At 53.5% G+C, this 25,352-nt stretch overlaps 1 protein-coding gene across 1 annotated transcript; it reads left to right on the plus strand.

Moving 5' to 3' along the window:
- The first annotated feature begins 513 nt into the window (after nt 1–513).
- LOC148162581 (actin-like) lies at nt 514–25,230 on the plus strand. The gene is given in 12 exon segments (XM_088017406.1): nt 514–625; nt 4,298–4,428; nt 5,093–5,174; nt 5,340–5,347; nt 7,673–7,783; nt 11,748–11,824; nt 15,320–15,357; nt 15,360–15,386; nt 15,389–15,487; nt 17,558–17,746; nt 19,775–19,956; nt 25,087–25,230. Coding segments are annotated over 12 exon segments (1,200 nt in total).
- The last annotated feature ends 122 nt before the right edge of the window (nt 25,231–25,352 follow it).

The following is a 25,352-nucleotide window of genomic DNA, read 5'->3' on the forward strand; positions in this document are numbered from 1 at the left end:
AGATATCTGGAAGCAAAGGGAGGGGAGGGATGAGGGTCACCCTGGGGCCAGGAGGCCAGCAGGGTCTGCGGGTGGGATTTAAGGGGGGCTCAGGGGGAGCCCGGCAGTGACCACCAGGGCCACCGGCTCCTCCCGGGGTCTCCCTGTCCAAAGTCTCTGGCTCAGTGAATGGGCAAGAGGACCCCCTGTGAAGCAAGTCACGGGCCGTGCCAGAAACCAGTAGAGGCTGAGTCCTAGCAGGAGCATTTTCGCCCAGGAGCTGGCCCCCCAGGCCCGCCTTCTCCAGGCAGCCATGCACGCACGGTCATGGAAACCTGCCCTCAGCACCCAGACAGTGGCTCGACCCTGGCACCCCCCCACCCCCTCTAGGTTCGGGGAGCCACCTGTACTGCCCTGAGTGCCGAGCCCGTGTCTCCCCCGGCACAGCCCCTGCCCCTTGCTCGAGCACCTTGCAAATGGCATGAATAACCACGTTGTGTCTCCTGCAGCCCCATCCGGGTCACGCACGACACGATGAACGTGCCCCTCGTCTGTGACTATGGCTCAGGCTTCAGCAAGGTGGGCTTTTCGGGCACAAAGGCCCCTCTGGCCATGTTCCCCACCATCCTCGGGAAACTTCGGCACGACCTGAGTGGCTTCGACCTCAGGTGTGCACAGCGCTGCTGTGGGCGTGGGCGTCCCGATGTCCACCTGAGGCCCCGCGTTCTGTTCTCTGGGGTGCGGCCCCAGGAGTGGGATTGCTGGCTCATATGGCAAGTTGGTGTCTAAGAAATTCAGATTTTTGTGTCCAGATGTTAGGGTAACTCACTCTTCTAGAAAGCCTATGCAGACTAAACCACGTCTGCAGGCCGGATGCTGCGCTCCTCCTCTGGGCCTTCCTTGGGGGCGGCAGATAGGACGGGCTCCAGCTCCGCCGGCCAGACCCGCATGGCCTTTGCAAGGTGGTCGCCCGCCTCCTTCCTGGGGGCCTTGCCACGTCCCCGCGCCTCTCCCAGCCAAAGCAGCTGTGAGCTCACAACTCAGCTCAACTCGTTGGGTTGACATGAGCCTGGTGGCCCTACGAGGTAGATCCCACAGTGGCCCTTTCCCCTAAAGAGGAACCGACAGCTTGAGAGGGGACTTGTGCATATCCCTGTGTGAGCAAGTGATAGAGGCTGGACCTGCCGAGTTCAGGGCCCTGGTGCGGGGTCACTGTCCTTGGGGAGTTTACCCATCCGTGACAGGGAGCGGCATGGTCACGTGGAGAACCCCAAATATCACGGGGCCCCAGGGGGCCTACGCCTGGGCCCTGCATCACTTGGAGCAAATTAATGGCAGCGTTTCTAACCATGCAGCTCGGGTTAAGACGGACATTCCGAACTGTGACATGTTGGGAGGCCGAAAGCGAGCCTCCCTGCCCCTCTCTAAGTGGGTAAGAGCAGGTGCCTGGCCCCTTGGCTAGCTGATGGGCCTGTTTCTTTGAGAGAGCAGAGCTTAGTGCTGAAAAGTGGGTCTGCGGGGCCAGGAGACCCACATCCAAACACCAGCCCTGCCTCAGCACTCGGGTGACTTTGGGCAAGTTGCCTCTAGAGCTCAGTTTCCTCTTGCACGTAACGGGGTTAACGGAAGCATGCGTGCCCGTTTGGCCGTCACTTCAGTGAGGTGGCGATGGAGACGATGCTGAGGGTGGTGACCGTGATGAGTGTGAGTGTCCTGGGATGGCCGTAACGGGTGACCGCGGGCTGATGGCTTAAAACAACAGAAACTTATTCTGTCCCAGTTCTAGAGGCTGGAAGTCCTCAATCCAGGCGTGGGCAGGGCCTGTGGCGCTGGTGGGAGAGTCCTCCCTGCTCCTCCAGCTGCTGGGGGCTCCTGGTGCCCCTGGGCTCGTGGCCACGTCGCCTGTAGCTTCTGCTCAGCCTCCACGCGGTCCCTCCTCTTCTGGTCTCTGTCCCCACTCTTACAAGGACACTTGTCACTGGGTTTAACCCTCCTTCCCCCCAATAATCCAGGATCTTATCTCAATAGCTTTAAATTCACCACATCTGCAAAGACCTTATTTCCGAACAGTCACCTCCACAAAGGTTCCAGGGGTTGGATGTGGACACAACTTTTGGGGGCCACCCTTCAACCCACTACAGCTGGGTTCTGCCTGTTGTACACAGGCCCCAACTTCGTCTGGCTCTGTGACTCTTGGGCTGGGACACCCACATCAAATGCTTCCCGACAGATGCCGCGAATCTGGGCCACTAGGGGCAGATTGGGAGGTAGCAGGAGGGGGCAGGTCTTCCTTGCTGGGTTCTTGCCCCGTTCACACCCACAGGCAGTGCCAAGGGTCTGCGCGCTCCCAACCCTCCCACCCTCCTGCCCCTCCCCCACCCTCCCCCACCGTCCGCGCGGCGCCCTCTTCAGCTCCGTGTGGGCTCCTCTGAGCTCTCCCTGCTGCCCCTTGTTCTCCACCCCATGATCCTGGGGTCCTACTCTCTGCACCTCAGTGCTCCCTGCTGGCTCGTTCAGACTCCCCACATTGTGTCACCAAAGCCCCACATTCGGTCCTTCTGTTTGAAATCCTTGGCATGGCATATCTTGTCCCAAGAGAGTGGTAACTGGTCCTACAAGGCAAAAGCTGGATGTTGCACCACAGGGGTAGTCCACGGCCCCAGGGGAGGAAAAAAATCCCTGTTAACTGTACAAGGAGTGGGAAGCAGGATTATATATGAAATAGGTTACACACATGATAAAGCATAAAATCACAGTGAGAACGATCAAATTCCTCACCAGAATAGAAATGGGGACCACAGTGAATGTCCACAACCCACCTGAACCTCAGCGCATGGGGTTTTCTGGCTTTGGGTCCCTCGAGTCCCTCGGCCACCACCCTCCCAGGCCTTGGGCCGCAGGAGGTAAGTTTCCATCCCTAAGAGGAGTCCACACCTGACAGGACGCTCCGCGTGGACTCCCAATCTCCACGGCCCCTCCCGTGCGCTTTGGTCTGGTGGCAGGCTGGCCACAAGACCCCTCGTGGGAGGCCCCGTGGCCGCAGAGAGGCAGGCCCGCAGTCCATCACGAGCCCGGTGCCTCCCGGCAGGGCGACGCTGTTCCTCCCCGCCCGGCGGGCCTGCCTTGTCCCCCACCCTCACACACGAGGATTTGGCTGAGCAGGACAGTGTCAGAGGCAGGGCGGCATGGACGGTCCTCGGCGTCAGCCTGTCCTTTCAGGTTATGAAATGCGTTCCCCTTGGCGTCCTCCTTAACTCCCTGCCCCGGCAGCACCATCGTGGGGTATGTGGGACGGAAGACGTCATTCCATGGGACGGAGAGGAGATGGAGCTCAGCGGAGACGGGCAGCTTGCCCCGGGTCTCCTGGCTCGCGCTTCTCCCCCAGTCCAAACCCCTCTGCCTGAAAGACAAACGCCCACCACGTAGCGCTCTGTGCGCGTGAGCTGTGGCGGCCTCGAGAATGGGCCCTTCTCTGAAATGCGTTGCACCATGACGGCCGGGCTCAATTGCAGCCCGACGCCAAGGCCACGCTTCCTACAGACGGCTCTTCGCCAACAAATAAGCATGGCAGGGACACCCCAACAGACCCATTTCTGGGAAACGTGGGGCTCCTTTCATGAGCGACTGGTTAAAGTCCCCAGCAGCCATGCCGACCTGCACGGCGTGCTGGGACACCCCCCCTGCCCTCTCTCCTGTGCCCAGGCTCGGACCTGCACGCCATCCTGCTGCCTGTCCCTGCCCGGACAGGCTCCCTCCCCATTACCTTCACACAGGTGTATTCCCTGATACGATCCACACACTTTTCATCCTGGGTTGGTGTCGGCTTCTTGGTGGACACAGACTTACATGAGGCCCGACCGTCGAATCCCTTCTGAATGACGGAATAAATGGTTTCCTGGGCCGTGAAAGTAGCCAGGTTCATCTTCCTAAAGAATCACAAATTCAATTAACCTGTAGACCCTCCTTCTGCCGATTTTCCAGAGCACACGGAGAAGCCGGTGCCCCTCCCGTCCCCTTCCCTTCCTCCACCGCCTCTCTGTCTCTCTCTTTCTTGCCCTCAGGTGACTCATCTGCGAAGTGGACAAGGCCAGTGTCCTCGGGAGCCTCTTACCTTGCAGATCATTCGCTAAAACCTCTTAGCAGCATCTTGAAATCGGGTACAAGCTTGAGGACGCCATCGCTGCCAGCACTGTGACCTGAAATTGTCCCCCAGCAGCACATCATGGCTCCTGGCCCCTGCTCACCAGGCGCCAACGCATGGGAGCCGAGTGGAGGGGAGTCCCTCTTGAGAGCAGATCTGTCCTGGCCTGTGTCTTTCAGAATCCGTTGGTGGGGATGCAAGAAGAAGACTGGTTCATCGGAGACGAGGCTCAGAAAAAGCGAGGGGAACTTAACCTGCAATATCCCATCTCCCGGGCGACCATCACTAACTGGGACAACATGGAGAAGGTAGGCTCAGGTTTTGCTGGGGCGGCTGGGGGGCGGGGAACGTGCTCACGGGGCGTTTAGTGGCGTACCTGCCAGCCAGGCACCTGGGGTGGGAGGTGCCCCAGCCTCCAGGGCTCTCCGGGAGTCTCTTAGCACTCGGTCCCTATAGGCACTATGTCCCGTTCCTAACCACATGGGTTGTAGAGTCAGACACCTGAGCCTGAATCCTGTCTTTATGACTTATTATCTGTGTCATTTTGGACAAGTAACCCGCCTCCCTGGCCCTCCGTTTCCTTATCTGTAAGAAAGGGGTCTAATTTTTCCTTGCACATCGCACTGGTGTGAGGATTAAAGGAATGATGGACAAGAAGTCCCTACTCAGCTCCACACTTACGATGGCCATTTAAAAACAGCAACAACAACAGAAGATGACACGTGTTGGCCTTGGGACCTCATGCATGGCTGGCAGGAACGTAAAATGGTGCAGCCGCTGTGGAAAACAGCATGGTGGTTCCTCAAAAGTTTAAAAAACTGAAAAGAAGGACAGGAAGAGAGATCTGCACACCCATGTTCAGTGCGGCATTGTTTGCGAGATCTGGAAACAAGCAAGGTGCCCATCAGCAGATGGGTAGGTACGCAAAACGTGCCGTATACCTATGGTGGACTATCACTCAGGCTTGAAAAGGAAGGACATTCGGACACACCCACGACAACCCGACTGGACCTTGAAGACAGGATGCTCCGTGAAATAAGCCAGACAGAAAAAGGACAAACACTGTATGATTCCACCCTTAGTTGGCAGATTCACAGAAACAGAAAGTAGGACGGTGGGTGCTGGGGGAGTGGCAATGGGAGTTAGTGTTTAAGGGGGACAGAGTTCTAGTGGAGGGCAATACAAAAAATTTCTGGAGACGGGTGGTGGTGGTGGTTGCACAGCAATGTGAATGCACTTAATGCCACTAAGATTGATCAATTTCATGGTATATATATTTTACTATAAGAATAAAATTCTTTAGTCCAGCACAGTACGGATGTAATGAATGTGGCTATTTGGACCACTCTGTCTTAGTAATTTTTTTCTAAGGATTTTATTCACTTGACAGAGAGAGACACAGCGAGAGAGGGAACACAAGCAGGGGGAGTGGGAGAGGGAGGAGCAGGCTTCCCGCGGAGCAGGGAGCCTGATGCGGGGCTCGATCCCAGGAACCCGGGATCATGACCTGAGCCGAAGGCAGACGCCCAATGACTGAGCCACCCAGGCGCCCCTGTCTTAGTAACTGAAGGTTCTGATCAGGTCCTCCATATATGGCTGGAGCTTGCATGCTGCCTAGGAAGATGGATTAATTATCGGTGCTGCATAACAAACCACTCCAAAACTTAGAGGCTTAAAACACCGATGGCCACAGTTTTTGTGGGTCAGGCATTTGGAAGTGGCTCAGCTGGGTGGTTCTGGCTTAAGGGTCTCTTGTGAGGCAGCAGTCAGTCGGCTGGGGCCGTACCATCTGAAGGCTCGACTGGGACTGGAGGAGACATTTCCAAGGCAGCACTCCGTGTGGCCGGGAAGGTGGTGCTTCTTGGGGACTTTCTGCGGGGCCATTCAGATGTCCTCACGGCATGGTGGTTAGCCTCCCCCAGAGTGAACAATCACGGGGGCCAACATGAAGGCTGCAACACAGCTTTATGATGCAGCCTTGAAAGCCACATGCCCTCACTTTTGCCATACTCTGTAGGTTGCATGATCCAGTCCTGGTTCAGTGTGGGAAAGGTCTGCACCGGGCATGGATGCCAGGAGGTGTGCATCCCTGGGGGCCATCTTAGAGGGTGGTTGTGGGAGTGTCCCTCACAGACATTCTTCCTATCTGCACAGCTGAGGTGTTGGCTCTGGGTCTGGCTGTAGCCCTCCATTAGTGTGTCACAGGGGATGCAGAAACTGAAGCAGTGTAGGCAGGTCTCTGGAGTGTGTAGCCCATCAGCTTACAGGACCCAGGCTACCTCCCGGGCTGTGGCTTCCACCCTCCCCTTACCTCCCCTGTGCAGTCACTGAGCCCCAGTGGAGCTGACTTCCAGTGTGTCTTCGGCTGGTTCCAGCTCTTGATTCAGTTCCTGCCCGGTCACCAGGACCATTGCACCAATCCTCCCCCGTGGTGCCCGCCCTCCTACCTCGCCCTTCCAGTTCACCCCCACATGGCCTACTGAGTGCCTCTCCTACATCTGATCATGCCACTTCCCTGCTCCTGTCCGTCAGTGGCTGGACATCCAGCCACGAGCCCACCTGTCTGGCTTTTGCTGTTTGCTGGGCGCCATGTTGCTTTGTGCTTCCATGGCCTTGCACCGGTGCCCCCTTTCCTGAGACGCTTCCTCCACTGAACTTCCCCCAGGGAGTGTGTGGCTCACTTTTGTTTTCGGTTCTCCATGGAGCCTCTCTCCCCAGAGGCAGGCAGGACCTTTATCCAGAGTAAGTAACCATTGCTTCTTGAGCAACGTACTGTGCACCAAGCACTCTGCTGGGTGCTATGGCCTAAACTGTGTCCCCCAGTTTCCTATGTTGGAGCCCTGACCCCCAGCACCTCAGATTGTGACCATATTTTGGAGATGGGGTCTTAAAAGATGCAATTAAAGTAAAATGAGGTCACTAGGGTGGGATCTTATATGCTCTGACCGGGGTCCTTATAAGAAAAGGACATCAGGACACAGACCCGCACGCAGGGACGACCCCGTGAGGACCCAGGGAGAGCATGGCCGTCCACACAAAAGGAGACAGGCCTTGGGAGAACCCAGCCTGGCTGACTTCCTGCCTCTGGGGCTGGGAGACAATAAATCCTATATTTTAAGCCACTCGTGGTGGCCACAGGAAACAAACACACTAGGCTTTCTACAAATGTCGTATTTGGTCCTCGATGATGTCCTCATGATCTCTAGGAGGAAGGGAACATTCTCCATTTTACAGATGAGGAAACAGCCCATAAAGTCAAGTCGCTTGTTTGGCACTGTCCTGCCTCGGGGCTCAAGTCCACCCTCCATCAGACGAGGACCATGCCTCAGGCATCTTCATTTGCTCCCCTCCCTGACACAAGGCCGGTACACAAATGGAGGATCTGTGTCCTGTCCGCAGCCATGCTGTCTTTCCTGCTGTGAATCACATAGTGAATCACACAGTTGCATCTGCTACTGCACAAGCCACTTTGCGGTGTAGACAGGATCAGTCCCCGTTGCAGGAGATCGGCCGTGGCTCACGGTGTCACCGTATCGCCCTCTCTTGCCACAGATTTGGCATCACTCCTTCTACCAGGTGCTCCGCATCGCCCCAGAGCAGCATCCTCTGATGGTGACCGAACTGCCTTTAAACATAATATCAAACAAAGAGAAGACGTCACAGGTAAGGGGCCAGGTGGTGGGCGATAGGGTCGGGGAACGGAGCACGGGGAGGGTGGCTGCTCTGGCCTCCTTCTTGAGCCTTGGGAAGGCCCTCAGGGCATCACCTCTTTGCTGAGTGAGATGCCGACACAGCAGAGATCTGTCCCCTTTGATGTTAGCGGTGAGCATGATGGCTACCACGGAAGAGCACACCAAGGGGTCAGCGGGGGGCGAGGTGTTTAATGTGACTTATTCAGTTAGACCTGACAGCCGGGCTATGGGCAGGGCAATTCAAGTCCCTGGGCACAGATGAAGACAGGGGAGAGTCTAGGAGCAGAAGTAGTTGGAATAAAGTCACAGGGCAGGTGGCTGGGAGGCCCGCTGGGTCCTCAAGACCTGACCCCACAGACTCATCCTCAGTCCTGCTACATGTGGGGCCTGTTTGGAGGTCCAACCCTGACTCGAGAGCTCCCAGCTTCCCCCTGGGCCTGCCCCCCAGGAAGGAGTTGGTGGTGAGTGCAGATCGGATTGACCAGGTTGAACTGGATCAAACTGGTTCTCAGAGGCCATCAAGGACAGACTGGTGGAGAAAAGAGCGTGTCTCCCCGGAGGCGGCAGAGTCTTCCTTAGGGCTGGAGGGGGTCCAGGTGGGGAGGGGGCTGCAGGGGCTGCCGCTGGCTGTCCAGGTTCCAGGTACAACTAATGAGGACATCCATGAGCTAATTAAGCAAGCAACAAGTTTCTACCACCTGGCTCAGAGCCCCTGGAGCCCAGTGGCGTCTCCTGCAGTGAGCAGTGACCCAAAGGGCAAGCCAGCAGCCTGCGCTACCACCTGCACATGGTGGAGGCCTGCTCCGTGGCCCAGAAACTGAGCTCCAGCAATCAGAGCACAGGTGTGAGCTGTGCCTCATTGAAAATAGAGCCCTGAGGGGGCCGATGAATCTTCCTCTGCACGTGGACAGGGAAATCACAGAAGTGGGCCACAGCTGGGGTCCACGCGGACAGGGGCACAAAGCCCACGGCCTTGAAATGGCAGGTATCCGGTCTGAAGACAGCAGGTGCTCGTCAGGGACCCAGTGAGCTGGGGAGACAAGAGAGAAGCAGGGTCGTCCTCCGCTCGAGGGGAATGTGCCACCCTCAGAGTGTCTTAGGGTTCTCCAGAGCAATGGGATGGACACACACACACACACACAGATCTGCTTTAAGGAATTGGTTCATGTGATTATGGGCGCTGACAAGTCCCAGGATCTGCAGGGTGAGTCAGCAGGCTGGAACCTTTTGTTCTAGTCAGATCTTCCTTCAACTGATTGGACAAGGTCCGCCCACCCTGGGAAGGGTAATGGACATTACTCAGTGTATCCATTTAAATGTTACTATTACCCAAAAACACCCTCATTGACACCCTCAGAATGATGATTGGCCAAATGTCTGGGATCCCCATGTCCCAGTCAAACTGACACCTAAAATTAACCCTCACACAAAATATTGCACCGGCCACCCAGCCTGTCTCCAGCACTGGCCCACTGCCTGCCTGCCTTTCTGCCCTGGCTCTCTCTGAATTCACCCTCTAACTACATCGAGATCCCAGCAGGAAAACAAAGGGACCCTCACGTCGGGCAATTCTGGTGAGACTTTATTGAAGAGCTTACGTACCAAGGTGAGCCCAAGTTTTAAAACAGCTATAGGAGAAGGTGCAGAGCTCTGGGCCGGTAATGGGGAGCCGTTGCCCCCTAAACCTGGCAGAGCATGGGTGGTTCGCAGCCCTGAGAGGGCCTCTGCCAGGAGCTGTGGCCTTGGAGGGACCCGCAGGGAGGGAGCAGGGGCATCCCATCTCCCGCCTCCCTCAGACCTCCTTCTGGGGTCCCCATGGGTAGAACCCAGTGGGTCGCCCAGGGAAGGGGAGCCTCTGGCTACAGGCCAGGGCAGAGAGTGCTCAAGAAAGGTGGAAGCTTCTGCAGGCAGATGGAAGGCAGCCTTCTGGAAGCTGGAACAGACTGAGAAGTGCAGGGCGGACTTCTCCCAGAATAAGCCTGTGCGTTAGCAGGATGTCGGGGGCCAGGTCCCAGCAGAGAAGCCAGTGGGGGGAGCAGCCCAGGGTGCAGGGAGGAGCCGGACTCTGGCCCTGGCTCCCCCAGCATGTGTGACCTTGGGTGGATTCCTTGTCCTCGTGGTGTCTTAATTTCCCCCTCAGAAGGATGATAATGGTCGCATGCTGGGGGGTGTCACGGAAACGAGATGAGTCAATGCCATGAAGTGCGGGTCACCTTGCTTAGAGCCTGATGAGCATTCAGTAAATGCTGCCTCAGTGTTCTCATCTGTAAGGTGGGAGTTTGACCACAGGATTCCTGAAGACCCTTCCGAGCTCTGTGACCTCATGCCAGGCCAGGGGAGCGGAGGTTGGTTTTTGTTCTTGTGTTTTCAGGGGGTGGGGTCTCTAGTTGGATCACAAAGGCTGTTCTCCCACCTGGAGTCCATGCCCCACCTCCTCCACCAGGATGCCAATTCCGGGGGCACCGGAGAGTGACACAGAGTCACAGACGCTGCTGTGCCCACCCCCCTGTCCTTCAAGGTGGTGCCTGCATCCAGGCACCTGGCTGTCCACATGTCACATTGCAAATGCACGTCTGGGTGGTCTCAGCCTGGGGACTGGTGCAAATAGGCGTGAACCAGTCTTCGCATGAACACGTGTTTTTTCTTCTCTTGGGTAAATCCTAAAGCCCCCACAGATGGCTGCCCCTAGACAGGTGTGTTGTGACCCTCGTGGCGAGTCACACACTCAGGGGTGGACCCAGCTCTGTGCAATTTTGTTGTCTAAAGGGCTGTCTTTACTGGGTTTTGAGGTCTTTGCTAGAGGCCAGTTGGTTCTCTTCTTGAGCAGCCCACACCCCAGCCTCTGCCCTTATAGTCCCGTCCCACTCCAGGGCCATGGTACACCTGCCCTATTTGCCCCAGACCTGGGTACCAAACAACAAGGGACAGCCCCATGCCTGGGAGCCAATCCACAGGGATCCCTCCAAACCCAGCTAACCACCCCACTGGCCATCCATAAGATGCCCCCAACAGCTCCAGCTGGCTGTCACCTTGTCCCCAGGTACAACCCTCTGGTGGCCCCGTCTGGCAGACTTGGAGCTGTACCTGACGGAGTTTGCCATTCGGTTGTCCGAGGGACTGAGTGTTGGTCCCCCCATCCAAAGAAACTCGAAATCTTGTGGACCCCAGTGTCACCATCTTGCAGGAGAATCATTCCCTCGCTCAGCCACCTTCGTGGGGGCAGTGCCCAGCCTCCCACCCCTGCCACCTGACAATTCTCCCTATAACATTCTTGTCCACTGGTCTCCCGTGTGGACGAGGTACGGTCAATGTCCATACCTCGGGGTGGGGCGCCATGGGCAGCCAAAGCAAGGATGTGTCTCCCCTGTCCGCGTCTTCCACCCTGTGGACAGTCAGTACCTAGGACAGTGTTCTTGACCAAGCCATGTCTGGACTAAGTGTCTGGCATGCAGTTAACACATAGTAACTGATAGCTTTCGTGGTTTGTATCATAAAACAAGTAAATCATCCCAAGTCCAAGTGTTGGGATTCGCGTAAAGTCTGCCTATCCTCCAAGAGCAGAAAGAACAAAAGCGTGGAGAGGACAATGCTGGTTTCACAGAGGCACTGGGAGTTCGGCATCATCCCCATCGTGGTAACGTGGTGGCCCAGAAGATGACGCGATCCCCTCAGTCCTGTGACAGTCCGTTAGGTCTGCCCCGTAAGGTCCCTGGGAAGGATGTGAGCCCTCATAACAGGCGGGGAAACAGAGTCACGCAGCTCCTGGGGCAGAGCTGGGATGAAGAGCGGCATGCTCCCTGACCCCGTTGTCCGGCTTTCCGGGGGAGCCAGGTGCCCCTGCAGATGGGCTCCGTGTTCCCCAGAAGTAGCGGAAGAGCCACCTGCTCTTCTGTCCACTGGCCCGGCTGCCAGTGTTCCCCACTGCTTCTCCACAGATCCTGTTTGAGACGTTCAATGCGCCCGCCCTCTACTTAGCCAACCAGGGAGTCCTTTCTCTCTACGCCTCTGGCCAGACCTCCACTGAGTGGCCCTCTTGAAGCCCCGCGAGCCCACACATGTCCCCTTCCTCCCTGCCAAATAATAAATGAAGAGAAGGGTCCACAAGATGCAACCTGTACAGCCCTCCTCCTAACTCCCCTTTCCTACCTCCAGGATAAGCAATTGGCTTCCCGTGTTCCTTAACAGCTCTATCGAGGTGTCATTGGTACATGACAAAGTCAGGGTGCCTAAGGCATGCAATTTGAGAAGTTTTGATGTGTGGATACCCTCATGATAAGGTCAAGATAATGAACGTATCCGATACTCCTAAACGGTTCCCCCCACTCCCCACGCTGCCCCCCTGCAATCTATCCTGACACGAGCTTGCATTCTCTGGAATTTTGTATAAATGTTGTTGGGTATGTATTCTTTTTTTCTATGGCTTTTTCCCTCTCAACATAATTATTTGGAGACTCATTTGTGTTACTGCTAGTATCAATAGTTCATTTCTTTTTATCGCCAAGCAGTAGTCCATTGCGTGAATGCACCATGCTTTGCTGATTTTTTACCTGTGGATGGACGTTCAGGTTCTTTCCAGTTGGGAGCTATTATAGATAAAGCTGCTGTGAACATTTGTCTATAAGTCTTTACGTGGACATACGCTTTCGTTTCACTTGGGGAAAAATACCTAGAAGTGAAATGATTGGGTCAGATGGTAAGAGTATTTTAACTTTTTAAAAAATCCGCCAAACTAGCTCCCAGGGCGCTTGCATGCCCAGCTTGCATTCCACCAGCCGCGTGAGAGTGGGGTGGCCAGTCATTTCCGTGGTAGCCCTTCTAGCAGGTGCAGAGGGCATCTTGCTGTGGTTTTGACCTATAGGTCCCTGACCAGCAGGGATGGTGAGCATTCCTTTATGTGCTAATTTGCCACCCCTATGTCTACTTTGGTGAAGTGTCTGTTCAAATGTTTTGCCAATTTTTCACTGAGTTCCTCACCTTTTTTTTTTTTTTAAAGATTTTATTTACTTATTTATTTGAGAGAAAGAGAAAGAGCACAAGTGGGGGGTGGGGAGGGAAAAGGACAAGCAGACTCCACGCTGAGTGTGGAGCCCAATGTGGGGCTTGATCCCGGGACCCTGAGATCATGACCTGGGCTGAAATCAAGAGTCGGATGTTCAACAGACTGAACCACCCATATGCTCCTGAGTCACTCATCTTTGAGTTTTGAGAATTCTTTTTTGCATTCTGAGTACAAGTCTCTTGCCAGGTATATGTTTTGCAAAGATTTGCTCCCAGTCTCTGGCTTGGCTTTTCATTTTCTTCACCATGTGCTTTGAAGAGCAGAAGTTTTTAATTTCAATGAAGTCCAGTTTATCCATTTTTTGTGTGTGTGTGGATCGTGCTTTTGGTATAATATCTAAGAAACACACACTGAACCCAAGGCTCTTCTGCTATGACTTCCTCTAGAAGTTTTATAATTTTCAGTGTTACACTTAGTTCTGTGATCCATGTGGAATACAGTTTTGTGTATGGCATATGGCATGAATGAAGTGGTTTTTTTAGCGTGTACATACATGTCCAGTTGTTCCCATGCTATTTGTTGAAAAGACCCTGCATTCTTCATCGAATTATCTCTATGCATTTTTGGGAAAACCAGTTGTCCATATACGTGTGGGTCTATCTCTATGGCCTGTATTCTGGCCCATTGATCTGTCCGCCTGTATGTTGATACCACACTGTCTTGATTACTGGAGCTTTTTAAGTCTTGAAGTAAGATGTTAGAGCTACACCTTTGGTCTCTTTTTTTTTTCTTTTAAATAACGTTTTGGCCATTCCAGGTTCTTTGCATTTCCATATAAATTTCAGAATCATTTTGTCACTTTCTACCAAAAAACTATCTTTGGGTTTTGATCAGAATTTCATTGAATTTATAGATCAATCTGGGGAAAACTTACGTCTTAACAACATTGTGTCTCCTGACTAATAAATATGGTATATTTCCTAGGTCTTTTAATTTCTTCTTGGTGGTGATTTGCAGTTCACAGTGTAAAAGTTGTGGAAATCATTCATTGCATTTATTCTAAGTACTTCATATATTTTGATTCTATTATAAATGGTATCTTTATTTCAATTTCTGATTGTTCAGCGTAAGTATATAGAAATACAACTGGCTTTTGTATACTGATATTGTATCCTGGCACCTTAACTAAACTCATTTATTAGTGCTGCTAGGATTTTCTACTTAGGCAACCATGTCGTCTATAGTTTAACTTCTTTATGTCCAAACTGGGTGCTTTTTATTTATTTATTTTTTCTTGTCTCGTTGCTCTCGCTAGAAATCTCCCCTACAATATTAAATAGAAATGGTGGGAGCAGGCATCCTTGCCTTGTTCCTGACTTCAGTGGGGAATCATTCAGTCTCTCTGAATGATGAAGTGCATTGTTAGCTGTAGGTTTTTAATTGATGTCCTCTCTCAGCTTATGGAGGTTATTCTGTATTCCTAGTTTGATGAGAGTGTTTTTCTTTTTAAATCATGAATGGATGTTGGATTTTGTCAAGTGCATTTTCTGCCTCTACTGATAAGATCGTGTGGAATTTTCTCTTTTAGTTCTTTAACATGGTGAATTACATTAATTGATTTTTGAATGTTAGAACAACCCTGCATTCCTGAGATAGAATCAATTTGGTCATGAGATGTTATCTTTTGCATACATTTGCTAAAATCTGGTTAGGAGTTTTGTGTCTGTGTTCGTGAGGGATCATGGTCTGCCATATTCTTTCCTTGTGATGTCCTATCTCTCAGGGATCATTGAGACCATCCTTTGTTGCTTGATGTCCAATATCTTGAAAACTATTGTTTCCTGTATGTTTGTTTTAGGTGTTTCCGGTGTGTATGGGGGGACCCACTCTTTGTTTCCTACCTTAGCTAGATGAGGAGGTCTTCTTGACTCATTTTTGCTTCATTTTAAATATGAAGTCCTTGGTTACCAGATCCCAGTGTGAAAGAAGCCAACCAGCCAGATCCCTGATCCACTCTGGACGGCTTCACAAATCACCATTTCACACAAAGTGAAGCCTGTATTTCCATGACCACATCACAACTTTTGGACTAGCACAGAGAGATGTGGTTTGCTTTGCTAAAACGTATGCCTCCTCCACTGCATCCAGCCTCTTTGACAACTCAAGTGCCACCCAAAGATTCCCAGTGCCTGCATCGATGCACAGTTTTTTAGGGAAAAAGCTGTTAAGAGCAGAGTATTCTTCTTCCTCTTTTACCCTTTGGCAACTGCTGCTAATGTTTATATGTCTGGTTTAATAAGAATACTTGCAGGTTTTCTGTTCAAAACAGTTGGCCCTTGGTCTGATCTGGGTAGGCTTTATCCTAGCACACTCCCCTACAGAGGGAAGTTTGCTCCCCAGGCCCTTTTACCCCCCCTCCAATTATATCCCCTTTACCACCTCTTCCTGCAGACTTGACAAGTGATAAGGGATGTCATGCACCCTGCATTATGATGCTGGTGTGTTCTCTTGTCTAGGAACAACTATTGAATCTGGAGAAGGAATGACATGTTTGTGCCCATCACTGATGGCTGTCCTTGCATCAGTCGACTGTCCAGATGGACACGGCAGGCCAAGACCTAACATTGTACCTCCTGCAACTATTGACAGACAGTGGGCACTCATTGGTGAGCACAGGTAGGGCATTGTTATTCTTAGCCAGGTGAACCAGTCCCTGGGGTGTAGTATCCTGCTTGGTTTACTTAACCTACAGCCCTCGGTTTAGCCTAGGCTACTTGAACATGATTCAAGCTTTCCAAACAACTCCATCGGTATTTAGGGATATTTAGTGATTGTGATGATGGTGATGGTGAGGATGAAGATGATGGTGATGGTGAGGATGAGGATGATGGTGATGGTGAGGATGATGGTGATGGTGAGGATGATGGTGATGGTGGTGATGGTGAGGATGATGGTGATGGTGATGGTGAGGATGATGGTGAGGATGAGGATGATGGTGATGGTGGTGATGGTGAGGATGAGGAGGATGATGATGAGGATGATGGTGAGGATGATGGTGATGGTGAGGATGATGGTGATGGTGAGGATGATGGTGATGGTGATGGTGAGGATGATGGTGAGGATGAGGATGATGGTGAGGATGATGATGAGGATGATGGTGAGGATGATGGTGATGGTGAGGATGATGGTGATGGTGAGGATGAGGATGATGGTGATGGTGAGGATGATGGTGATGGTGAGGATGATGGTGAGGATGAGGATGATATGATGACTGATGATGGGTTGAGATTTACAGAGTACTTACTTTGTGCAAAACCCTTGGCTGAGCGAACACTTCCCATACTTCCTGTCATTGCTTCATGCTATGACACCCTGAGGGGGCTCACTTACCTCCACTGTAAGAGGAAGAGGCTTCGGAGGAGTAGGTGACTTCAACATCACATGACTAGCAGGTGTATCACCTGGAACCAAGGGATTCCAGATGAGGATGTGCCTGTCCCACTTTTCACCCACTTCCTGGGCTGGATTCCCAGCCTTATCACTTGCATGACACACATTCCCAACAAGCCTACGGTCCTGCATTATACCTCTTGATCTTCCCAGGCCAGAGGTCTGTGTCCAAAGCCACACAAAGTACGGAACCCTTCGGAATAGCAGCAATTGGAAGAAAGCAAGGGGAAGTGAGAAGTATCGGCCAGGTCAATTTTATTGACACCTCACGCTTAGCAAGATCTTGTGTGCATTACGTCATCCCATCTGCACGGCAACCCATGAGTGGAGATTAATCCCATTCTTAAAGACGAGGAAAGGGAAGATTTACAAGAGAGTGAACTGGCCTAAAGCCAAGCTTGGTAAATGGCAGAGGTGGGATTTAAACCTGCGTTTGTCTCACCAAAGCCCAAAGTAGGTGAGGAAGGGGGAAATATCAGGAACTCTCCTGATCTCCAACATCCCAGAAGCCAGGGAGAGAGAAGGGAGTGGCCAACAACATCAGTTTCCGGAGGGAAAGAAGCCGAGGAGGAACTGAAGGGTGCGGCAGGGTTCTGGGAAGAGGAAGACAGGACAGATGCAGGCAGAGCCGTGTAGGTGGAGTGGGTGGGGGTCGAAGTCGGATGTCAGTGGGCTGAGACTCTGGGGGATGTCTAGGCGGGCAGGTGCTGGGACCTCCGATCCAAATTCAAAAGCAACGATAGACAAAATATAAAACCATAACACCAAAAGACATAGCGGGGTCTAAAACCCATGGTCAGCCCCCCAGAAGGTGGGTGGGAGGGTGTGACCTTCCAGATGTTTCCAGGTCAGGGGGCCTGGCCGGCTTGGGTGGTTCTCCACAGGAGGGGGCAGCTGTGAGCTGTTTGCAGCCAACATTCACAGCAGGTGGGGATGGGGGCATGCACAGCAGCCCCTACTTTAATAGATACCAAGACTGGGTTTGATTTTCCAACCCCCTAAAAACACACACCATACGTAGTAGGATATCAGCATAAAATGCAGACATTTTCCAAATGCTGACATCTTAGTTCAGGACATCCCTGCTCTACCATTCTTGTCCGCAAGCCCGGGTCCCCAGCACATGTTACAGACCAAGAGGTGCTGGGATCTGAGACGGGCACAGGAATGGGCTTACGACTGTGTCGCCGTGTCCCCACCACGAGTCGCTGAGTCTTCAGGAAGATGCTCCCTGGGGACAGATTGCTCCTGCGAACCATCTCGGGTCACGCCCTTTCCTTTGCCTTTCCCCCATAGGTGACTGGGAGTACATCCGGGACATAAAAGAAAAATGTTGCTATGTGGCTTTGGACTTCGACAAGGAAAAACTGAAAGCTGACTCTCCTTCCTACGCACAGAAGTATCAGCTGCCCGATGGCCAGGAGATCACCCTTGGGCAGGAGAAGTTCCTCTGTCCCGAAGGGCTTTTCCAGGCAGACATCATGGGTGAGGGGAAGGAAGGGACCAGGGGTGAGCCCAGACGTGGACAAGCGGGGCCACTGTAAGGGGGACGGAGCCCAGTAGCCAGGAGGGGGCGCTGCTCTGAATAGCAAGTTGGTGCCTGTTTCAAAGGTTCCTGTGACTTCAACTCTCACTTATTAAGCGTGTGACTTTGGCCACCACTGTTCATGGGCTGGAGCCTTCAATCCTCCCGCATCTGACAGTGTTCTGTGTTATAGACGAGGAAACCCAGTGCAGAGCACCAAGTATTTGTCAGGTGTTCTACACTAGACTATACTGGACTATACACCTGGGTTCTACGTTGGACTATACATCTTCCAACTTCTCTCCCATTATGTGTTGTTCATACTCTACCTATTCAGAAAATAATTTGAAATATACAAATGGAGACAAAGCAAGAAGAGCTGAAACCAGAGATTTGGAAGGTACTTTAAACGTTTGGTTGATCTAGAGATTTTTTTTTTTAAATTCTGGTACAGTTAACATACAGTGTTGTATTAGTTTCGGGCATATAATATACTGATTCAACGATTCTAGACGTCACCTGGTGCTCACCACTATAGGTGCGCACACTCCTTCATCCCCGTCACCTATTTCCCCTACCCCTCACTCACCTCCCCTCTGGTGACCATCAGTGCGTTCTCTGCAGTTAAGAGTCTGTTTCTTGGTTTTTTGGTTTGTCTCTCTGGGGTTTTTTTTTGTTGTTATTGTTGTTGTTGTTCATTTGTTTTGTTTCTTAAATTCCACATACAAGTGAAATCATACGGTACGTGTCTTTCTCTGACTTATTTCACTTATTATTATTACACCTTCTAACTCCATCATGTTGCTGCAAATGGTAAGATTTCATTCCTTTTTATGGCTGAGTCGTATTCCTTTGTGTATACACACCACCCCTTCTTTGCAGCGCTGTTTACAATGGCCAGACTCTGGAAGCAGCCGCAGGGATCTAGAGGTCTTAAACGAGCACTGAGTTGGCTAAGCTCCCCGGCAGGCATGGCAGGACAGGAAAAAAGTGATGGATTGTAAAATCCCCACTGACTGGGAAGATTTCCAGGTCATCACGGAAAACCAATTATTTCCTGCAATCAATTTTTAAAAAGAATAATTGGTGACATTTATAAGGGACAGAGGGGAATAAAAAAGCCCAAGCCAATTGCCCGGGATTCATACCCCGTAAGGACATGGCTTTTACCCCTAGTGTGGGGGAGCTGGGCTTGCCTCTGCTTTCCCCGTTGGACTGTTCCGGGGATAAAGGCTTCAAACATGGCCCATGCCCCCAAAATATTAAGTGGACACATGCCACCGTCACCGAAGGGAGTTCTTCACCCACAGTGTGAACGTTGTCCTCCAAGTATGGGTAGATCCCAGCGAGCAGGGGCACAGCCAACACTGTGATGAGAGCGGAGTGTTCGTAGCCCAAGCTCATGCTTGTTGGGTCTGGCATGTCCTGGACGATTCCAGAAGGTCCGCCTTTTCAGACTTTATGTATATGGACTAATGACGAGTCCAGAAAGGGTGTTAGGTCAACAATCATTCTGCAATATATACAAATACCAGATCATTCGGTTGTACACCTGAAACTACTATAATGTTGTGTGCCAATTATACCCCAATACAAAAATCAACAAACATTTTTTTAAAAAGGAGTAATCAGCATAACTTTTCAGGCCACCTGAGCAAGGACATCCATTTCCTAAAGTAATCGATACTGTGGCGTAAAAAATGAATAATCATCGGTAACATCTGGATATACATCATGTCAGATGAGGGCGGAGAACTGATATTTATTCAGCCATTAGCTGTTGCGTCCCACGGTTGTGCTGGGCAGTTGCACACATCATCTTGTTGAAATCCGTAAGGGCCCTGGGGTCGAGGTACCAGGGTCCACCCGCCGCACTCGGAGCTCAGTCGGTGCCTCCCGAGCCCTCGGCTGGGAGGAAAGAGCCCGAGGGTGCAGCCGGCCTAGCGCCTGGCCCCTGAGCCTCTGTCTTCCTCTGCCCGCCCTGACAGGGAGAAATGGCCCAGGCACCCACATGAAGGCCTTCCAGAGCATCAGCTCCTGCAGCTCTGCCCTCTGGAATGTTCCCTTCGGCCACATCGTGCTGTCCGGTGGCAACGGCTGCTGTTCCGGCTTGCGCTTCCGGATGCAGAGGGAAATATCCGCCCTGGTCTCCCCTACCGTTAACGTGAGGGTACGGTCCCCCTGGCCCACCCTTTGGGGGCTTCCTGGGCTCATTCCACAGATACTTCTAGAACACCAGGGTTCCTGGTGTGCCAGGCACGTGGTTGGGGGCCTGGGGAGGTATCAGTACATGAAAGTTGGAGAATCCGTGGCTTACATTCTAGTCAGGGGAGGAAGCTGTAAATGGTTTGAATCAACATCCTGGGGGCTGTCAGCCATGGGGTAGGGGGGGCGGCGAGGCAAGGACGGGTGAGGGGTTGGCAAGGCGGCAAGCAGATGCTTGAAGGAGCAGGGGAGCCTCGGGGATATCTGAGGCCCTCCTTGGGGCAGAGGGAGCAGCCCCTGCGGCGGCCCAGGGGTGCGCTTCCAGAAGGAAGGGCTGGGAGGGGCTGGCGGGGGGGCTGAGACAGGAGCGCGGTCCGAGAGGCTGTGTGCGGCTTCTGCCTTGAGCGGAGCCAGCCCGAAGGATGGCTGGGGCTGCCGCGGGCAGGGCTGACTGTGGGGGCAGGGCACGGGTCCCCAGGGAGGAGGTGGCTTGTGTGTCCCAGCGGTCCCGCCTGAACAGCGGGGGGGGGGGGGGGGGCGCTGTGGCTGCCGTCCCTGCGGCGGGGCAGGCGGCGGGGCAGGCGGCGGGGCAGGCGGCCGGACGAGTAGCTGGGGGCGATGAGAAGTGGCGGGGCACCTGTCCGCGGGCAGGCCCAGGACTGTCACGGAGTCTGGAGGTGGGACGGGGGCTCCGGGTGCATCCTTTGGAGGCTTCGGCGGGGGCGAGGGGCTCTAAGGCCAGGGGGACCTCAGGGAGGGGCGTAGAGTGGCAAGAGGACCAGCTCCGGCGGCCCTGAGGGGGAGGGGAGGCGCTGGTGCAGACACAGATCGCGTTCCGGGGCTGGTGCAAAGACCCAGAGGCTGGAGGAAAGCCGGTCACCCTGCCCGGCTCTGCCCTTGCGCGGGCTTCCCGCCCTCCTCTCGCCACCATGTAAAATCGTTATGTCTGTATTTAGTTTTCAATAAACGGCCTTTATTTTTTAGGGAAGTGTTAGGTTTCCAGGAAAAGTGAGTAGCAAGCGTTCCTATGTACCCTCCCTCCCCTGCCCCTCGCACGCGCCGTCTCCCCTGCCACACACCTCTCGCTCGGGCGAGTTTGTCACAACAGACGAACCGATATCCACGCGTCATGGCCGACTGAGGTCTGCAGCTTAGGGAAGGCTCCTCTCGGGGCTGTACACCCCACAGGTGTGAGGGATGTGTGATGCCCGGTGTCCACGGTGACACTATGACACAGAGTCGCCCCCTGCCCTGAGGCCAGGGCCGTGTCCACCCGTTCGCCTGGCCTGGCCCTGGTGGCCACCGGTCCTCTTGCTGTGTCCCCTGGTTGTGCCTTCTCCAGAATGGCGTGGACTCGGAATCCTTCAGACTGACTTCTTCTCAACCCCATTTTCCAAAACTGCTTTTCTTTTTTTCTCTTTAGGAAAGTAGTTCATGGTCCTGGCAGAAAACATATAAGCAAAGTCTGGGTCACAGTTTTGGAATTTCTGGCCGCATTCGCACAGTGAAGAGCGTACCTTCTCATCCGGCCCTGTAACTGCACCGAACCAGCTCGGGCACAAGCCCAGTCCGGCTGGCGGGTCCTTCCCCCTCCATGACCCTGGGCCAAGGGCCGCCCTCCCCTGAGCTGTCCTCCAGCTTTGCTCTTTGCTCCCTTCTGGCCTCACGGCCTCTGCTGCGCAAGGTGTCCTGTCTCAGAACCAGGCCTCAGGCAGGCTGCAGGCTCCCAGCCACATGGGTGCCCTTCATGGGCGCTTCTGCTGCAGGCTTGCGGCAGCCCCTGCCAGGGAGAGCCAGCCCCCTGGTGCCCCATGGCCCATGCTCACGGCTCCCCTTTGCTTCCTCCCTGGGAGGGGTGAGGTGAGGGCACTCAGCACACCCGGGGGGCAGGGGCTGAGCTGCTATGTTGGAACTTCTGTCCCTCCAGACCCGTCAGCACCATTTCCAGGGACTCTGCACGACACTCTGCAAGACCCTCGTCCCAGGGTCCAGAGGCAGTAAGCGCGGAGGGACTGAATCCCTCATTCCCTGTGCTCCCCATCCCCGCCAGCGGGACTTTAGATCTGCTCGTAGGCAGGGCCCTCTCAGAGAGAGAGAGAGAGAGAGAGAGAGAACTTTCTGGCTCAGTCCTCAGCGTGTCTTCTGCTACCTGCCCAGAGCCCCACCCGCCCTCCCTGCCCAGCCAGGGGCACAGCTTGAGAGTGAGCGCAGGGCCTCCAACCGTGTTCTGGGCAGCGTCTCCCCCTCCTTCCCCGGAGTAGGCAGTCACTGGGGAGTCACAGGGAAGAATCGGGAACCCCGAGGAAGGGCAGGCTCACCAGCTAGCACAAGTGCACACGAGCAAGTTCTCTTCCTTGCGTGGTCTCAGCCGTCTTTGTATGGATCTCGCAGAAGGCGCAGAACACAGGAAACCATGACCCGCCCTCCCTTCCTCCCACACGTGCAGCCCTCTTCCCGAAAGGCTAGCTGTCACATGCGTTCCTGTTAGACAAGTGTCCCCACCACGCAGTTGCTGAGTCTGCAGTGTCCTTCCCATGGGCGTAAGCTCATGCAAAGATGTCCCTGATCTTGGGAAGCTACCGTGGGCCTGCCTCGTCACCCCCGAAGCCTGCAGCCCCCTTACTCTGTTGCACGAGACGTCTCGATCCTTCACCCTCAGCCTCTCTGTGGAGGCCCCACACCCTTTGGGTGCCGGTCACTGCCTTCCTCTTGGCTCTCGGGGCTGTTGCCCGCAGTGAGCCTTCACTAAATGCAAAGGGAGAATACGGCTTAGCCCAGAATGGAAGGAATGGGAGTGTCACCCCCACCTGTGTGCAAAGTGACCTGACACCTCTACCATGGGAATCCGGCCGGCTGGCCGTGGGCTTTGTCCTGCCCCCCTGCCCCTCGGCTGGGCTGATCTGCGGACCAAGCTCTTCCACCCACCCCTCTTCTGAGTCCTCGGAAACTTCCCTGTATGAAGCTGGAAGGTACACCTGTTTCCCATAACTGTGTCGGGACTCAGCCCTGCCACCGCCTGGTTCCCTCCTGCCCACATTCTCCCTGGAAGGGACGGGAGACAGAGCACACTGAAGCGTCCATGCAGCGCATTAAACCCTTCCTCTGAAGGAGAGAAGGGTTCTGCCCCTACAAGGAGCTCATCCCCCTTCAGAGAAGAGCTGGTTCCCACGGGGCCAGCTTGGAAAATAATCATTCCTTCCAACAGCCCGAAGCCTGCTCTAACAACGTGCTTGGGAGAAAACCTGGGTCATGATTTCCCCTTATTTCTTTAGAATGGTTTTTTCCCCCTTAGGATTCACTTCCAGATGTGGGTTTCCTGAGCCAGAAACGTGTGCACAGTTTGTGGCTGTTTGAACCTACGCCTAAGTTGCGCCCGGAAGTAGCCAGTCTCCTGGCCATTGGGCACAGGGGAGTGTACCCGCGTCTGCTCGGCCTGGGGATGGTGTGGTGCTCTTCATTTATTTATTTACTTCTGCCTTTTTGGAAATGGAAGTATAGTTGACACACAGTGTTACATTAGTTTCAGGTGTGAGACCCAGTGATTCTGCAAGTCTGTCCTGCTTACTGTTACATTGTGTTTACCTCGTGGCCACCACCTGCCACCGTGCAGCCCTACCACGGTGGCCCTGACCGTGGGCCCGGCGCCCCTCACCCCGTGACTTAGTCCTTGCATCACTGGACGCCGGGCCCTCCCTGTCTCCGCCACCCGCTTTGCGTGACGCCATGGTTTGTAAGACCCTTCCTAACTGGATGGATGGAAAGCAAATTATTGTTCTCATTTGTATTTCTATAATGACTACTGAAGGTGACTCATTCCGCAAAGGTTTCCCAGTTGTCTGTGGTTTTTCCTCTTTTTCTTTTCTTTTCTTTCTTTTTTTTCTTTTTTTAGCATATTTTTGCTTATTTCAACCCTTTGGCCATTTTTCTGTTGGTCGTGTTGCATTCTTCTGAATGCGTAAACCATCCAAATTTTGTGCAGGCTTTTGTTTGCTTTTGTGTGTGTGTTCAGAGAAGACACAGATGGGGTAGGTGACTCGTCCAGGTGACAGCCTGTTGGTGGCAGCAAAGACAGGTGGGGACTCAAGGGTGCCGGGGACTGGCTCTCTCCTCTGCCCGATGCCTGACCCCGAACGTGCTCTTTCCCTCCCTTCTGACTCTTTCTTTTTTTTTTCTTTAAAATTTCTGCAAATATTTCTTTCCTTAACCAATAGCAACAGATGCTTCCCAGCCAGGCAGGGTTCTGTGGTGTGACAGAGCTGGCGAGTGACAGTAACTGAATCTAATAACTCATTCTCCCTCATCCCACATCCACCCGGACCGTGGGCTTTCCAAGTTCTGCTCCAAATCCCTTTTCCCTGCTGACTCTGCAGCCACATGTTTGCCTTGCTGTTTTAGAACAATAAGGCTGTCCTAGCTTGGTGTATCTACATGCCTTCAGGAAAGTATGACAACGTGTGAGGATGGCAACTGCCTGTCCTTGAGCAAGTGCATTGAACCTTGAGCCGCAGTGGTCCCACCTGGCAATGGGCGTGGTGATGTTTGGCTCCTCCCAGCGCAGAGGGGTCCGGTCTTGGGTCTGAAGCACTGCTCTCTCCCAGAATCGAAGGTGAATGTTCACATGGCAGATGTCAGTGAGTGCTGAGCTTGAGTGGGAAATGGCAGGGATTTGCCCAGGTTGTTTGATTGCCTGTGGTTTTTGTTGTGCTCCTCTGTATTTTCTAATTTTTCTACAAAACCCATATGCCTTCCACATAGACTTTGGATAACTTGAAGATGTGTCATGTGTTTTGGAGTGAGCCTAAGGGCCAAGGGGGCGTCCTTTCTGCTCTTGCCTCTTTCATCCTGTTGTTTAAAGCTACAGACAAGCATCCTCAATGTTTGGAATAACCTGTATTTGCCCGGAGGGAAGAAATGAGAAAACCACAAGGTTTGCTCAGGGACTGCTATTGTATGTCCCAAATTTAGAGTAGTAGTTTGATTCTGGCTTCTTCCCCTCTCTCCCCCCGACCCCTCCACACCTCCACACCTCCCTCACCCCCCGCCCCAGCCTCCCTCTTCCGCTCTCCCCTCCCTCTGCCTCCCCCACCCTCCCCAGGTGTCCACCTGCCCCTCTTCCATATACAACGCCTGGCTGGGCGGCTCCATCCTGTGCTCGCCCTCCACCTTCAAGGACATGTGGGTCACCAGCAAGGAGTATAGGGACATCGGTGCCTCTATCGTCAGTAGGAGAGCCCTCTGATTTGTGGCTTTGTGGATCCCATCAACGCCAACTCCAGGCTGAGCCCCAGCTTGGCTGGATTGCTCAGAGCTCAGAACCAACTTGAACGTGAAGAAGGACCTTTCCTCCCCAGACTTGCGTGA

The sequence above is a fragment of the Eumetopias jubatus genome, unplaced genomic scaffold (assembly GCF_037043125.1).
Source record: "Eumetopias jubatus isolate StellerSeaLion01/CBP00866 unplaced genomic scaffold, mEumJub1_p1.0 scaffold_13, whole genome shotgun sequence".
Taxonomy (NCBI): Eukaryota; Metazoa; Chordata; class Mammalia; order Carnivora; family Otariidae; genus Eumetopias; species Eumetopias jubatus.